General features: G+C 38.6%; 2 protein-coding genes across 3 annotated transcripts in view; one reads left to right on the top strand and one right to left on the bottom strand.

The window, feature by feature from the left end:
* The window catches only part of pvalb6 (parvalbumin 6), a 37,529-nt gene extending 35,038 nt beyond the window's left edge, over positions 1-2,491 (top strand). The window contains exons 3-5 of the mRNA XM_086097525.1: positions 390-522; positions 608-717; positions 2,008-2,491. Coding sequence (XP_085953651.1) covers positions 390-522; positions 608-717; positions 2,008-2,033 — 269 coding nt within the window. The 3' untranslated portion in view covers positions 2,034-2,491. The remainder of the gene's footprint in view (positions 1-389; positions 523-607; positions 718-2,007) is intronic.
* Positions 2,492-2,930: 439 nt separating this feature from the next.
* On the bottom strand, positions 2,931-14,763 carry baiap2l2a (BAR/IMD domain containing adaptor protein 2 like 2a). Of its 2 annotated transcripts, none has more exons than XM_086097780.1 (14): positions 13,741-14,763; positions 13,494-13,569; positions 10,441-10,527; positions 10,178-10,239; positions 9,991-10,062; positions 9,778-9,858; positions 9,433-9,564; positions 8,470-8,568; positions 8,052-8,133; positions 7,394-7,598; positions 6,194-6,259; positions 5,377-5,548; positions 3,891-3,931; positions 2,931-3,677 (listed from the first exon to the last, which is right to left on the bottom strand). In XM_086097780.1, the coding sequence occupies exons 1-14, from the start codon at positions 13,840-13,842 to the stop codon at positions 3,599-3,601; spliced, it is 1,356 nt and encodes a 451-aa protein (XP_085953906.1). In that variant the 5' UTR covers positions 13,843-14,763; the 3' UTR covers positions 2,931-3,598. The 2 variants fall into 2 exon arrangements, with proteins under 2 accessions (XP_085953906.1, XP_085953894.1); XM_086097768.1 differs by having other exon boundaries at positions 5,377-5,551; positions 13,741-14,760.
* Positions 14,764-16,229: the final 1,466 nt, after the last annotated feature.

Here is a 16,229-nt window from a genome sequence, read left to right on the forward strand (position 1 = left end):
GTCCAAGCCCTCTCCCAGACACTCTCGAAAACATGTTTGCGAAGCAGGGAAGGCTGTAGTATAAACAAGGAAGAGTTCCCAGGCTGATCCCGCCCTTTATTTACAAATTGTTGGGCACCTGGATTCCTACAACAGTTCAGGACAACAACATATCCTTATATAAGAGGTTAAATGAGGACATATCAAACCATGGTTTTTTTTCCCCTTCAAATACAAATTGGTTAATAGGAGGATTTAATTGCATTTTGAAGTGAATTCAAATTAAACTCCGAGGAGAAAGTACCACTTTATGTAGCTGCTACATTGATATAAAAATGCCGAACTATTCCTATTTGGTAATGACATGAAATTTTTGTGCGGTCTGTGCATCAATGTGTTTGTGTGTGCAGTGGCCGACTCGTTTGACCATAAGAGTTTTTTTGACATGATTGGCCTGAAGAACAAGTCTTCTGATGATGTAAAGAAGGTCTTCACAGCGCTGGATGCCGACAACAGCGGCTATATAGAAGAGGAGGAGCTCAAGTAAGAGAAACATCAACAACGAAGCCTAAATAACGTCACACCACCAATATAAACACGCCCACTGTCTTATTTTGAATCTGGTCAGATTCGTCTTGAAGGGATTTGCCAAAGATGGGAGGGACCTGACAGATAAGGAAACCAAAACATTTTTACATGCGGCCGACAAGGATGGAGACGGCAAGATTGGAGTTGAAGGTAAACGAGGTCATACAAAAACATATCGTAAACACAATTGGACTCACCGCACAATCTGTTTTAGAAACACTGATTGACGCTGGAGTTCTTTGGATTTTGGAGAGAAAAAAAAAATCGAATTAGTTAATGGAAATTCAAAATAATCTTTTCCAGTGTCATCAAAACTGTCATACGTGTCTGCTAATCCTCCAATATGCTGAGGTCTCGTGCTATGTCATGCATAGATATAGTAGTAGTGGTTTGGAGAGATTTGGTGTTGAATTTCCAATTTGTAGGATCTTAGTTTAAGGCAGTAGTCCTGTACCTGGGTTCGATTGAACCCCATGTGCTCAGTGAGTCAGTCTCAGGGGTTCGGCGGAGATACCTTCATACTAACTATTAGTGTTGTTCCGATACCGTTTTTTGGCCCCAGATACCGATTCCGATGCCCAGTTTTGCAGTATCGGCCGATGCCGATACCATACCGATACCTAAGGTTTTTTTTTCTCAACATGAAAAAGCTGTCTTGCCATTGGTTCAGAGCATTCAAGGGCCAATAGGATATCTTAGCTCGGCAAGCAGTGAACATGTCACACATCAGTCAAATGTCGTGTAAGACACAAGATGCTGCATCCAAAGTCCTGAATTAATGGTATCGGCATGTTACTTGCTAGTACTCCCAAATACCGATACCGCTGATTTAATGCAGTATCGGGGCCTCTGCCGATACCAGTAACGGTATCGGAACAACACTACTAACTATGTCGAGCAAAAAAAGAAAGTGGTCGGATGAATATGTGCAATATGAATTCACATGCATAACGGAACGTATGGTGTTCCACAGGGTTCAATTCTGGGGCCTCTGCTGTTTTCAGTGTATCTGCTGGCCCTGTGTTCCATCTTAAGAAAACAGCAGTGATTGTTTTATATGTGTTCTATAAGTATAGAGTTGATTTGAATGATGTGAGTCAGCATCCTAACTGCGTGCTTTGCATTGCCACGTTGAGCAATTGCAGTCCATCACAACGATCTTTCTAGCAAAACTAAAGGGACACTTCCTTCAGTTGCATGGAGATGTTGAATACAAGAACACAACGCTGTCTGAAAGAGACAGATTTGATGGAAAGGCTACTCTACATTTTGTTCACCAATAAACCCTATTTCTGTTTTGAATTAAACAAAAAAAAATTATAAGGTTTAGAACCACTGCCTACGGGACATTTCAATTGAAAGGCTGTACTGTAGAATGCATTTTTAGAACATGTTGGTGCAATAGCACATTATCTGACTACTTTTCTCCTTCTCTTATAGAGTTTACCGCCCTTGTGAAAGAATAGGCACCTGCGGAGACTAACCCTAAAAGACCTCCTGACCATGACTGCATCCTAACCCCTTGGCCGCTCATCCTTTTGACTGCACAACACACCTCCAACACACACGCACGCCCCCCCCCTCCCACCCCCACACACGCATTCATCCTTTTTCTACAAACTCTTCTTGTTTGCGCTTATGTATAGATAATAAAAACATTTCCGCAGGACTAGACCTTGCATCATAAAGCAAAGTAGAAATGTGAAAAGATAATAAGCAAGATATTTTCCCTCTGTGCTTCATCCCCTTATTTATATTTTTGGTCATTTTTATTTTGTCAGCCCGGCTCCTTCGTCTCTCCCACATCAACATTCGATTCATGTATCCATCCAAGCACTAATGAGATGTATTATTGTCATGCCATAAGAAGAAAGCGGTTAAGCTGTGAATGAAAATAAATATGAATAAAATGAAGACGATGTGACTTCTCTGTTTGCCTTATCAATGGGTGTGATTTCACCCCGCTTTGGTCTTTGAACTTTTTCTCTCAAACAGACCAAGTGAAAAACAACTTGACAGCAACCTCATCAAGTGCAAAGCCACACACTTCAAAGAGCTCGAGAAGGGCACCACATAAAAACAAACTCGTAATGTTATCAAATGTACCAGAGGTGCTGGGCTAATTTAACACAACCATACTTTGAAGCCATTAACACAATTGGATTCACACTGAGGTTCAATTTGGGTTAAGTATCCCCAACGGGACAGCCAAATAGGCATTGTGGGATCTTCTTTTGTAGGCCAATTTACTGCCTGAGCAAATAAATGCAGAGTCCAGTCGTGAGGCGACCAGCACACAAACGCTTTGATCCGCATCACCAGAGGAAGATCAGACAAAATGATACAACATACAAATGTTCAAATGGCCCTTCAATGAACACCATTTATTGGGGAATAGTAACATTTAATTTATGCAATGACTAATTAACTGTTGTCAATACAGTCAGTTGTACAATTATAATGTCATTAACGCACTTTCAAATTTGGAGCTATTTGAGACGGTGAATGATGTCTCAGGTGTCATTAACTCTTAGCTCAGCGTTGATGTTCTAATTACGATTTGCTCGAGAACATGAGACTGGTGCAGAAAGAAAGAGCAGAGCCATCGTGCAATGATAATGAAACACAAAATAGAACACTGACAAGCTACTTGGCATCAAGCGTAGAGACTACTTAAAAGAAATACAATTTCAAGCCTTGATATTGTTTACAACGTAAAGATAATGCTAAACATAAAAAATACTCAAATTTGCAACTTAGCTCAAAATTGGAAATATTTAGTCTACATTTATTGTTGAGACGGTGATATTGCCCCCTGCTGGCAATCAGAGATGATGCAGTTTTCACGCACTGCATTGGGTCAAATAATAAAATAATTCACTCAACACAACTAGAGTGCAAACATAAACATTTGAAGAGATTGTACATGGAAGAATGTGGCAAAAAAAAAAGTATTAAAAGGTGTAAAATAAATGACATCAAGAGTGGACAACTGTCAACCATAGTTAATTATTTTGTAAACTAAATGGCATTACCGATGAAGATGAGGCGCTGACCTGTCATTGGTGGATGTAGGCTTCAACTTAACGGTTGCAAATGGGTTTGTGCCCCTTCCAAATCAAGAGCAGAAAAGAGGAGAGTTAAAGAAGCAGAACTGGAGATCTTAATATAATTCATGTTTTAACTGAAGCAATATAGTTATGTTACCTTAACTAAATACATTTTGGACTACAGATTTATGTATGATTAATTTCTCTGATGAAGATAATTCACAACCACCTTTGTTACATCCCATAACATGTGCGGCTTTTTTTTTTCCTTACCTCGGGAAGAGTTCCAGTCTTGATCCATGCTGCTGGGATCGCTGCAGGCAGAAAAACAAGAAAAGGTCTGAATGAATGAAGACATAATTATTGACCTCTTGACCCAGTTCACTCAATCCTCCTCCGCACTGACGGTTCTGTATCGAGCACGTGAACTCACAGACCAAAAAAAACCACATGCACATTCCCATATAACTCAGAATGGTTGAGTAAAATCACATTACAAAAGTATGGATACTGCAAACCATGCACCGATAACAATGCAAGTATACCAACTTTGCGTTACAAAAACACAACAGTTGGTACAGCGGTTTGGTACGCTGATACTTGTACTATCTTAGGAAGATGATAATACAGTAGACTTAACATGAATTAAACACACATTTCTGACAAATAATGAAAGATACCTTCAAAATGATGTAACAATATATATGTACACACACACCCCCACACACACACAAATTCATGTAATTATGGTTTACAAGGACATTGGCTAAAACTTTGGATTTAAGCCTTCTACAGCCCTAGAAGCACTTCTGCATTGAATGAATTATGAGGACATGGGCTGTGTCCTCATAATTCAAAATGTCCTCGCAGTGCTGCGTGTATTCAGGTAAAATGTCCTCATAATACACAAAGGCAAACGCCCCCCACCCCACACACACCCCAACATCCTCCCTCATACACTGTCAGCAGCTGGAGCTTCCACCCTGCATCCACCAGAAAGATGGATGAGGCGACATGGAGAACAGCACCTTGCCACAGTGCCCCTGCTGGACAGAACAATACATTGCAACAAAGGCTTTCCGAAGCAGTTGTTTCTAATCTTTACAACTATATGGCCACCAGGGCCAGCAAGGCCTTCTCTGCTGGGCTCAACACTATCAAATGGGCTGACCTATATTTACAACAACTTCTAATACATGCACCATTCAATTGTACTCAGTTAGTCCAAAAAGTCTATTCTCTTCATTTTGTAGCATTAACTTTGCTGCACTTCTTCCAGTATATGTATGTTAGATTTTCATTTGTATTATTTATTTATTTTGCCCGACCAGATTTTTTGCTGCCATATCAGCCTAATTGTGCCCAGGATCTTCAGAATCAGTATTACAGACCAATGTAACGTAAACGATATTAGCATTGTGACTGTTTTGTTAACCGTTCAGATTTCAAATTCACCTCACAGGGTCAGATGGCATATATTCAAGTCATTTTGTCTTTTTTAAACCTTGCTATGATTAGATAAAAAAAAAAAGCTGGGAGTAAAACGATGTGATATTCCGTTGAAAGGATTGTGTTCATTTTAAAGGATTCAAAACAGACTGCTAAGGATTGCCAGGTAGTGATTTTTAAAAAAATGTACAAGTAAAGCTACAAGCCTTCTTCTGAGAAGGAAACAAACTGCAAAAATATTGCATGTCATGTCAAGCCATCAAAGATGATTCATACAGACTGTTCAATAGAAACTGTTAAATAGTGCTACCTTTTTTTCTGGATTAGACTCTGCCCTCTTGTCAGATGAGCCCGTCGGACTCTGAGAGTATTTATCTGAAGATTGTGATAGCAGAGGTGGAGGCGGCGGAGGTGGCTTGTTTGTTCCTGACACGTCCACGTGGCCACTCACACTGCTGTTGCTTCTTCCCCAGGAAGCGGAACTACTGAAAAGACATGTTGAATAAAAACATACTTAGGAGGCTAAGCGCTCGTAATGCGGTGTTCCTCAAGGCGCTGGGTCACCCAAATATCTTAAATGGCTCATGTTATTACTCAAGCCCTGATTTTTGAAAAAGAAAAAAACACAAAAAAAACGGGACGGCCTACAGGAAAGCGGTACAATTAGTTTGTGTGAGAAGGAACTCATGAGTCAGAGAGGCGTGGCTAAAGATTTTCATAATTCATAACATTATACATTCATCAACTACTACATAACGTAGATTAACTATAGATGGAATATACTAAAAAGAGTTCCAGGGGCCGGCTCTATGGAGGAACAATAACTTCAGCACTTATTGATGCCCTTGATTATCCTCAAAGCATTATTATATCTAGTCACGTTTCACGACTTGTAATGGATTGATTTGGACAGATCAAAGTTGTGCTACATCTGAGACTCTCCAAGTCATTAAAAAAAAGATTCCCTTTTGACTGAGGCTAATGAGGCTGAAGTTCCCTGCAGATGAGGAGGATGTAACATGAATTCTAAATGGCAGCCTTGCAAGGATAGACAAAATATGTTGTTGTTTTAACTGAAGAATTATGCATTGTAGTGTATTTTCAATCTTTAGCAAAGGTTTGTTTACCTTTGGTCAGCTTTTATAGGAGGGGCATCTGCTTCTTTCACGTAAGAGGCCGGGAACCATCCCACACTGAAAATATATAGACATTGAAAACAAACTTTAGTATTGATGTTAGGCATTATAATGTTAATTAAAAGAAGAAAAAAAAGATACTGGGTACACACAGCCATAAAGTCTCTTTAAAATTAAAACAATTTATTACAAAAGCAGTTGTTGAGATATTTTAACTAGATTTATCATTCGTACATCCGATTTTATCTCAATAAACCAGGATACACATTGTGCCTATTCTTGAGGAGTAGCCATTTTGTAGGGGTTCAGTTTCCATCAACACAGTACCTGAAACATACAATTTTAATGTGAATAAAAACTTCAATATACACTGATTACAATAAAACAAATCTGGTTAAGATATCTCATCTTCCGCCTTTGTAATATATATATTTTTTTATTGTAAAGAGACTTTATGGACACCCTGTATTTTTTATTTATGCATTTACTATTATTTTTTCATGGTGAAGAACTGCATCGCTATATTTGATTCTGACATATACCGTGTGCCCCATTGTAGTGAAAATCCTTGAGTAATTGTAAACCCTCCCAAAATAAGTTTATGATTGGCTACAAATGTCACAAGATCGCAGCACAGAACTCTTTTTCATTCAACTGGGCTACTTGTGATGGGGAAATGAAGCTTCATGAAGCACTTGGGATTTTTTTTTTTTTTTACTCCTCTAGATGGTGCTCTTGTTTTTATAAAGGCTTGTGCAATAAAAATTGGCTACACACTTCACCTTTAAACCAGGAGTGCCATCGAGAGGAGTCAAAAATATCACAATTGCCACAAGATGGTGCCAAAGTAATACACAAAAGCAGCAAATAGTTGAACTTTGTAGCAAATAAAGTATAGGCTCCAAAAAAAATGCATCCATAAACAGGTGAATTCATAAGTAACAAATTGTGAATAAGCAGGGTAACACTGTATAATGCATGGGCTTGATATGGCTAAAAAAAAAGCTAAACAAAAGATTAGTAACACTTTGCAATAAAATGCAGTGCAATTCTGAAGCATTGGGACAACAATGACAAACCCGTCAGTTCAAACTGAAGTATTCTGGACTTCATTAGTTTGCATAGTTGTGCCTAATACCACAGCTGGTGACTGTACACACACATTTACACACAGAAAATAACTCAACTCACCGTGAATTGTTGCCAGCTGCACGGCCGTACAACCAGCCGTTTTTCGGCTGCTGGACCAGCACAGTAATCATCTCTCCCCTGGCAAAGTGCAGCAGGGTTGGATTGGAGCCAACTGGCCGATGGGCCACCCGGGCCTTCACGGATCTTTCTGCACCCCCCGCTGATTCAGCCGTAGAGCGATATACGCTTCCCTGGGGAGATGGGGCTGGAAAGATGAAGAATCAGGCACACTGGTGATGATAGTTGTTAGAACACAAAAGCTCAAATTGATTTCTATTCTGGCTCTCTTCCTGATGTCAACCTGTGCCATCCACATTTCTCATTGACTTCAAACAGACAGTGGAATTGCTTCTTTCCCTTAGGATGGCAATTTATTTTTTTATCTTGATGCGATCCTTAATTTTACTTGACATAATCAAAAGGAAGAATTAAGAATAGATTGTGGAGTTTGCAAAATGATTCAGGGAAAAGATAAATGATAAATTGGCATATACATTGTGGATCAAAAAGCTAGGATTTACTATACATAGAGAGGAAAAACAAACCAAAACTTTTTGGGATGGAAATACAATCTAAAACTTTCATTTTTGTTTAGTGTATTGCTCACTTGCAACTACTAAGCTAACTACAAATTCCTTCTGTCAAATCATTTTCTCACCTCTTGAAGGTATGCTGCCGAGAGGCTGCTCTTCTCTGTTCTGCTCTTCTCTGTTCTTCCCGTTCTCTTTTCTTATCTTTGCCTGCATAACCAAGAACATCAAATTCATGACAACACATTGCTCATCATCAGCCATCGTTTAAATGCTTCAAGATAAGATCAATATTGTTTGTATTTATCCCATGCAATCTGAGGATGACTCATCATCATTGCCTAAGACATTGTAAATCAGGCCACCAGAGGGCACTGTGTCAGCAAAAATAAACCAATACAGTATTGTTCCCTCTTTCGGCGCTTGGATGAGATACAGACCCAAATTGATATGAGAGGGTCTCTCTCGGCACACATGTGATGCATCGCCGACCTTGCTTGATAAACTCAGTGAATCTGACTCGTATCAGCTCTGCCTTGAACTCACAGTGCTATCCAGGCCAGGCGGCCGTATGGCATTCGATCCTCTGGTGGCGTTGACCTCTTCACTCCAAGAGACAGCCTTCTGCTGGAGAGAACCTCCAGTCTACCACACGACACATACAAACCCAGTATGAGGACAGCGGGTGCATACATTTTCATGAAAAACACAGATGTCTCAAGAGTTGACAAAGTGCAATTGCATGTGAAACATGACCTCATCAACATGTGAATGAGGGTTAATTAGTGTTCGCTTATTGCCTTTGCCCTTTGAAGCACGAGTAGTTTCCCCACAGATTATTCGACTTGGAGATACATTTATTTCAGATGGCTAAAAAAAAGCACTTTGGTGATGGACAATGTAAAATGGAATACATTTTTCTGTTCAATTGTTTGCAGCCAATGTTTAAAGATGAATAATGAGGAAAAAGAAACAATGATGTTCCAGTTATTCAATAATTGTCAGTTCAGAAGGGTAAGTGTCTAAAGTGCTCTATTTATTTCCATTCACATTCCATAAAAACTACAAATGCGAAAAGCTAATTTAAGAGACATTCACATGTACTTGTTCTGTATTAGCTACACTGGTCCGCCCGTATAAGTTTCCAATCTGAGTTGTCAGTTTGGCTGGCTGTGACGAGATAAAAGAAAGAGGAAGTTGAAAACGGTCAACCTTTCCTCCATCTTGCTGAAGATGCTGAATCTCATTCATCTTCTAATCTCCCGCTCTGTGGTTGACCCTCATTATAAAGAAGGCTCGTTTCCCCACTGTGACTAATAGTAGCTGACACAACCATTAGAAGATATTGAGAATTCCGTTTTGAGCGTGTCCTTGTTATCGTCTTCCTGACAGTCACTGTAATGAGTCACACCATGATCCTAAGCCATTCTGTACCAGTTGTCAATAACCCCAACGTACAAGCCGTGAAACAGTGTATTCATTAATGTTATTCTGAAGGAAGACGTGCACCTTATTCATGAGGCGAGAGACGGACTGGATGAGGCCGCAGTGTTTCTCAGCCAGGAAGCGATATCTTCTTTCTTCCTCCTTTAGAGCCTCACTATGACTTTCCCGAAGGAACTGCAAATGCTCAACACCTTCCTGATGATACAAGTGGTTGGCTGTAAATACTGAGATTTCCACAGGATGCTGGTCATAAGGCTAAAATATTCAATTCGACCTATGGAATAAAAATGGTTATAAATATATTGTAATGCAATGAATATTTTCTGGGTTTTCTGAAGAAAATGATTTATGCCATTAATTTAAGAAGTTGACAGTATGCAGTGTATAAAACAGTGTTGACTTACAAACCTGGTTAGCTCCACGCCATAGTTGCCTATCCATAGCCGCTGCCTGACTGTAGACACTCATCTCATATTGTTTTCTGCTGCCCTGTCAGACACAAGGTTCCGTTCAGGCACTTCACTGTCTTCACAATCTCAAAATTTGCAAGACAGTGACTTCCTTTATGGATTATTTGAACATTTTAATTTCCGAACATGCCTCTGCATGAGTCTCACTCACAGATATGTAGTCTTTGTCCAGTCTAACGTTATTGTCCATCTCCTGAAGAATGTCCTCAGTGAACCAGCGGAACTTGGATGGCACACACACATATACAGTGCATAATGAATATTAACATGCAATGAAATCCTGACAATATATTTTTGAAATTGACGCTAAAACTTTGTGAAGTGACCATGTAACTTACTACTCCCTCCAGCTCCAAGGTGAGTTTCTTTTGGCTCTCGGCAATCTGAATCAAAACATCTCCTTAAAGGTAAGTACAATACATAATGTAAATACACTGACATTCATATTTTACGAATAAATGTTTCCCCATTTATTCACATCAATACTGTTATAGTATACAATAATCAGTGTTATTATCCCACTGCTTGTACATAAATAACATTGTGGTTTTGCGATTCACTAAAGGCATCAGAACCGAAATCCCGTTGTGCTTTTACTTACCTATGGAACGTGAGGACATGGTGTGGAAGGCCTGCTCGCCCATCTGTGAAAGTGCAGTGAAGTAAGCCTCGCTTTTTACAGCCAGGCCTGGAAAACACATATGTTAGTCATTTAGTTGATGCTAATTAAAATGGTGATTTACATATACACGCACCTTGTTGAAGTCAATTTGGAAGCATAGGCTTGTTTTTGAAATCAGCTTTAGTTCTACTTGCTGGAATAGTCATCATGCTAGTTTCATTAAACCGACAGTGTGTCTCTGCATGACAACAATTGCCTTGAAACTTGAAACCAAATCCCCCTGATATTTTAAAGCATTTTGCAATATAATACAGTCAATCAATCAATCACTTTATTTCATTCATTTGTAAAAGAAAAAAACACAATATAAGGCACTATTCAAATTCCAAGTAAAATAAATGGAAGGGGACAGAAAGAAGTCAAACTTGTTTTGTCTGCCCCTGATCAACACAAAAACAAAATAAAAACAAAATAAAAAAACAACGCAAAATGAAGGACAGCAAGCGGTCAAGATGCTTTCAGTTAACAATATTACAAAATAATTCAAATTAGTTCAACTGCGTGTCCTTGTGCTATATATATTTTGTGACCGTTTGCGGTGAAGTAAAAGTATAGAACTGGGCGAATGTGGATACATATTGTAAGTGTGCACACCCTTTTAATTGAGGATGTGTTCAGACTTAACCAAGCCAAATGAACTCATTTCACTCACTTATGGTTTGTCTGACTAACCCCAATTAATATTCAGCTGTAGGCTTTTCCTAACAATTTAAGAGTCCCACGTCAGCCACAGCACAAACCACTGTCTGCAGAGAGCTTCCACCATATCAAAGAGACCGCATTGCTCACCCGTCAGGAGACCAGTACAAAATAATATACCATAAGACCAGATAAGATACCGGATAAGACAGTCATTATCAATTGTTGAAGATTTGGCACCACGGCAACATTCACAACAACTGGACGCCACTCCAAAACGAGAAAAACGGTCAGGTCAAGGAGCTGCAGGAATTTCTGGCTGTTTAGTTCATGTGACAGCGTTACAATTCATTTATTAGTTTCAAGGCTCGTCGTATGTTGCTCTTTTGCGGCATTCTTTCTCTGAAATGTCATTTGTATTGTTGTGTTGTATTACTCTTATTTCACGAGTGCTAAACACGTGAAAAGTGTTGAAAGAAATATCCAGTCTCGGCAAATCACACTGACGGACGCCATGGAGTCGAGATCTGTCGGGAGCACCGAAGTATTTTGAGTGAGAAATGGTCACAGTTATATCATGCAAGCTTAAAGTTGGGCTGTTTTCTGACGTAAATCAATCAATTAACATGTCTTTATATGTGTAGAATTATAAACTGAAGATATATCACCATACTCTTTTAATTGAAAGTGTACAATGGTTTTTTCAGAGAGATCAAGTGGAAGCCGATGATTTTGAGGAGTATTTCATTTTCATTTCATTTTATTTGAAAGGGACAATGCACACTAATGGACAACAAATGAAGTTGTAAATATGCAGGATTTTAGCAGCAGTTGCTAATTTGCATCTGTAGTAGTTATGGCAATGATTTTGGCCACGATAGCATTAGGCACTGTATATTTCATAGCATTGGTGATTTATTTTATATACACTAGTATTGATTATTTTAGCCCACAACAATCATAAAAAATGCCCGGGAAATCCTGAAGGGACTGGCTATAGGAAGGTCTGCAAATTACCTATAGATGACATATGTGCCACAAATCACCATATATACAGTATCTATTTTATTTGTATTTTTATTCTGTTTGTTGTAGTACTTAGAACATACATCAACACTCCAAATGTATTATTATTATTATTATTATTATTATATATGTCATTATGGAGTGAGGCATTTGTGTGACATAAATATTCACAAAAATAAATAAACACCCTATAGCCTGGACATAATTTGAATAATAATATAAACAAATTAGAAATCCAAATTATTTGATATAATTAGTGAAAATAGTTACTTTGCCTGGTAACAAATTACTTTTATTATGAAGTAATTCAATTACTAACGCAGTTACTTTTTTAAGCAACTAATGAGTAACTATAACTAATTACTTTTTTAAAGTAACGTAGCCAACACTGCTTTTCATGCACCAAATACCGGTCCGTGTTAGCCCAAAACCGCCAGACTTCTTAGCAAGCAAAAATAAATTTAAAAAATCAGGAAAAGCCTAATAGAACAGCTGAACTTATATGTGGAGTTAATCATACACACTTGAAATTGTGCCAGGTGCATGCTGACTCCCAATTAACGTGTTTGAATTTGATTGTTTAGGGCAGGGATAGGCAAGTTCCGTCCTCGAGAGCCGCAGTCCTGCATGTTTTTGGTGTCTCCTGCCTCCAACCCAGGTGTTTCAAATCATCAGCTCATCATTACGTTCTGCAGGAGCCTCTCAGCTCTGTTCAAAGAGGGAGACATCAAAAACATGCAGGACTGCGGCTCTCTAGGACCAAACTTACCTATCCCTGGTTTAGAGAGCGCAGACATTATCACAGTTGTTTATTTTGATTCCCCTCTTGAAAATGTTCCTTTTCCCACTTAAATGGTACAGGCTATAGGTCACATAATGGTGGACATTTTTTAATGATTTATCTTAGTCTCATGTTCTTATATCACAAAAACCTGACATTTGAAATGGGGCGTGTAGATGTTGTATATGCACTCTGAAACATCCAATATACTATAAGTGTGCTTCTTCTTCTCGGGGGCAAAAGAAAGGGAGCGGTTTGAATCTTGGTAATGTAGTAATAACAACTCCGCACGTCTCTCTTTGATACAGGCCTGCAATAGCAACAGCACTACAAAAGTCCCAACAAACACGGACTTTGGAATGAGGTGTCATGAAACTGACGGCTGACGTTACAGTTTGTTTAGTTTACAGCACTAATAAACGAAGGCGTGTGAACAGCACACACAAGAGGACACAGGAAGTGGAAAATTCACATTTGTTTCCCCCTCCTCCGCTTCACATTTTGCCGGCTTTTGCCTCTGTCTTACCTTGGAAAGCTCGAACGTAGCTGTGTCCCAGTGACACAAGTTTTTGCAGGCCGGGATTGAACTCCTCCATCAAGCTCTGTTTTAGAACAGCACGCAGGACAAACAACAGTCATTGAGATCTTCATTATTTTTGTATTAGCAGTCACATCTATACTTTAATGATTTTCTTTTCTTTTAATGAAATTCTTAAATATTGTTTCAAATTGAAAACATTCCTACAATTTTTTTTTTTTTTTTTTTTACTTACTGAGTAAATCCCCAAGGTTGATCGATGTAGCTGCTCACTGTTTAGCGCAGACATGTTGATATCCACCCTGGTGTAACTGTCAATAAAATCCTGTGAGAGCATCCAAGCCTTAACTCGACCAGGCCACGGAGTTGAATGTATTGGACTGAACAAGCGCTGCGCAGGCTGCTCACGTTGTTGTTAATAGACTCAGCTGTGACTTGAATACCGTGCAGTAAATAATTAAACACAGCCCTGCCATAAAACGCAACGACATCCTGTAAACCAACCATGACTTAGTGTTTGCCGTAATGTGTGCTGAATTAAACACTGGGATAAATGTGTGTGTTCATTTCGAATATACAAAACATGCTGTGTGTGGTAACATTTAAACGTTCTTTTTTCAAAGCAAAAAAAAATGAATTACTGTCTGTGCCTTTTGTTGGAAATACATCAATACGTCACTCACAAATAAGTACGGTATAGTTAATTTGCAGTAGATAGTATCAACTAAGAACTCTTAAATTGCTTGAAAGGCACAAAGAGAATATTTAAGTGAACAATATTTATTATAATGGAAGGACTTTAACACTGTGTAATTGTGAGCAACCCATGTTAAATACTTGTAAAAAAAAATCGGAAAACGACTTATAACTTTTGAAACCGTAACCATGGCAAATGTAAATTAAATAGATACATAATAATATATATTTTTTAATTAAATCAAAGATTTATACAGCGCTTTTTTGGACACTCAAAGACGCTTCACAGTGGGTGCATTATACGTGCGCTCACACATTCACACTGTGGTGGCGGTAAGCTACTTAAGTAGCCACAGCTGCCCTGGGGCAGGCTGACGGAAGCGTGGCTGCCAGTGTGCGCCTACGACCACCACCAAACATTCGCACCCTCCATACACCAGTGTGAGTAGCACTGGAGGCAATGTGTGTGAAGTGCCTTGCCCAAGGACACGATGACACATGACTTGGGGAGAGCGGGGATCAAACAGCCGACCTCTTGGTTACTGAACGACCCTGAGCCACTCAACAACTCAAGATTCTATGACAGGGCACACGGAGACAAGCACCCATCCATTCACACCTCTGGAAGCTACAAATTAAAATAATAATAATATAGAGGTGTTCTAGATTACCTTTAAAAAACAAATAATAAACAGAGAAGATTTTCAGTCTGAGTTGAAAAGAGTATGTTAAAAATGTAGTTTAAAAATATTGTCTTTATTCATATCATGACACTGCACAGTGGCTCATTATAATATATCTGCATTAGTGCAACATTGTGCTGATTAGTATTGATGCGTTCAACTCGAGAGAGGAAATGAGGAAGGAAAATGTGGAAGCTTTGATTACGGAATTCATTATTTATTGTTTAATAAATTACAGGCCATGGTTGTCAGACTCAGATGATGCTACTGACTTGTACACTAGGTGGCATTAAAAGCCAACTGGATACATGAGAAGAATTTTAAGCAGCATGATAATAAAAATGCTGCCTATAAATTATTTCACGTCTACATATTTGTAGTTAAAATATATTTAAAAAAACATAATCATATACAGTTACGATACATTGTTCAGCTGGTGAAATCCTAAAACAGAATACAGTTTTAAATTAAGAAAAATATATACATTAGAGGTTGTTTGTGTACGAGAAACATTATTATTATTTCCACTTAGCTAAACAAAACAAATTGAACACACGTAACATATTCTAATCAAACCACAAATATAAAAGGTGACCTGGATGAACTGAGCCGTACAGTAAATTACCGACTAAAGAGTCTCTTACTGGCTTCACTGGCTTTTTGCATCAATTATAGATGGATGCGCAGTGTATTGGGATTATTAACTTTGCACAAAAGTCTAAAGTGCTTCTCCCAGGTTAGTCTTTACAATACAAATCGTAGTGGAATTTGAATGTTTAAAAATAATCATTACAATAGGAACCACATTAGAAGTTAGCCTATAGGCTTATGTTGGCATCTTTACATGCTTATAAGCATGTAAAGATGCCAACATGAGTGCTGTTTACGTTGAGGCCAGAATTGTCCAACATCACTAGTCATTCATCATCACTCATGTCATATCAATATCCCATACAAGAAAAATACATCAGAAAAATTGCTATTGTAAATGTCAGGCTGTAGCATTCCATCTCTAATGGAGTACTTAGTCATCATCCGTGTTACTATTCTAGTGTTAGGGCAAGCTATTTTATGCTGTACTCCATCTTGTAGGACTCTGCACGCAACTTGGAGAGGTCTTTGCTTGTTTCCCTTCTGAAAATAAACATCCCTTTGTCATTTACTCAAGCAACTCATCTTCTTGATTTATTCTACTTATTCTGTCTCTTAAAACACGAGGTATTTGGACTATGATCGTGTCAGTGTGCATGTTCACACAAAGATTAACATGCTATTAGCACTTGGCTGTGTGTGTGAGTGGTTTAATGACCTCACTAATAGCACCAGGTTTGAATCGTGCAACACG

This window comes from Leptonotus elevatus, chromosome 1 (assembly GCF_054856555.1).
Source record: "Leptonotus elevatus isolate MCC_2025b chromosome 1, RoL_Lele_1.0, whole genome shotgun sequence".
Taxonomy (NCBI): Eukaryota; Metazoa; Chordata; class Actinopteri; order Syngnathiformes; family Syngnathidae; genus Leptonotus; species Leptonotus elevatus.

What these genes read in the sequence shown, in the direction of transcription:
- baiap2l2a (XM_086097768.1), bottom strand. Translation starts at nt 13,842, where the DNA reads ATGCTCTCACAGGATTTTATTGACAGTTACACCAGGGTGGATATCAAC. An exon ending in CGGCAGCATACCTTCAAGAG is followed by an intron (nt 7,599 to 8,051) that starts GTGAGAAAATGA and finishes TCATCTTTCCAG; the next exon opens with CCCCATCTCCCCAGGGAAGC. An exon ending in AGACTGGAACTCTTCCCGAG is followed by an intron (nt 3,678 to 3,890) that starts GTAAGGAAAAAA and finishes TTGATTTGGAAG; the next exon opens with GGGCACAAACCCATTTGCAA.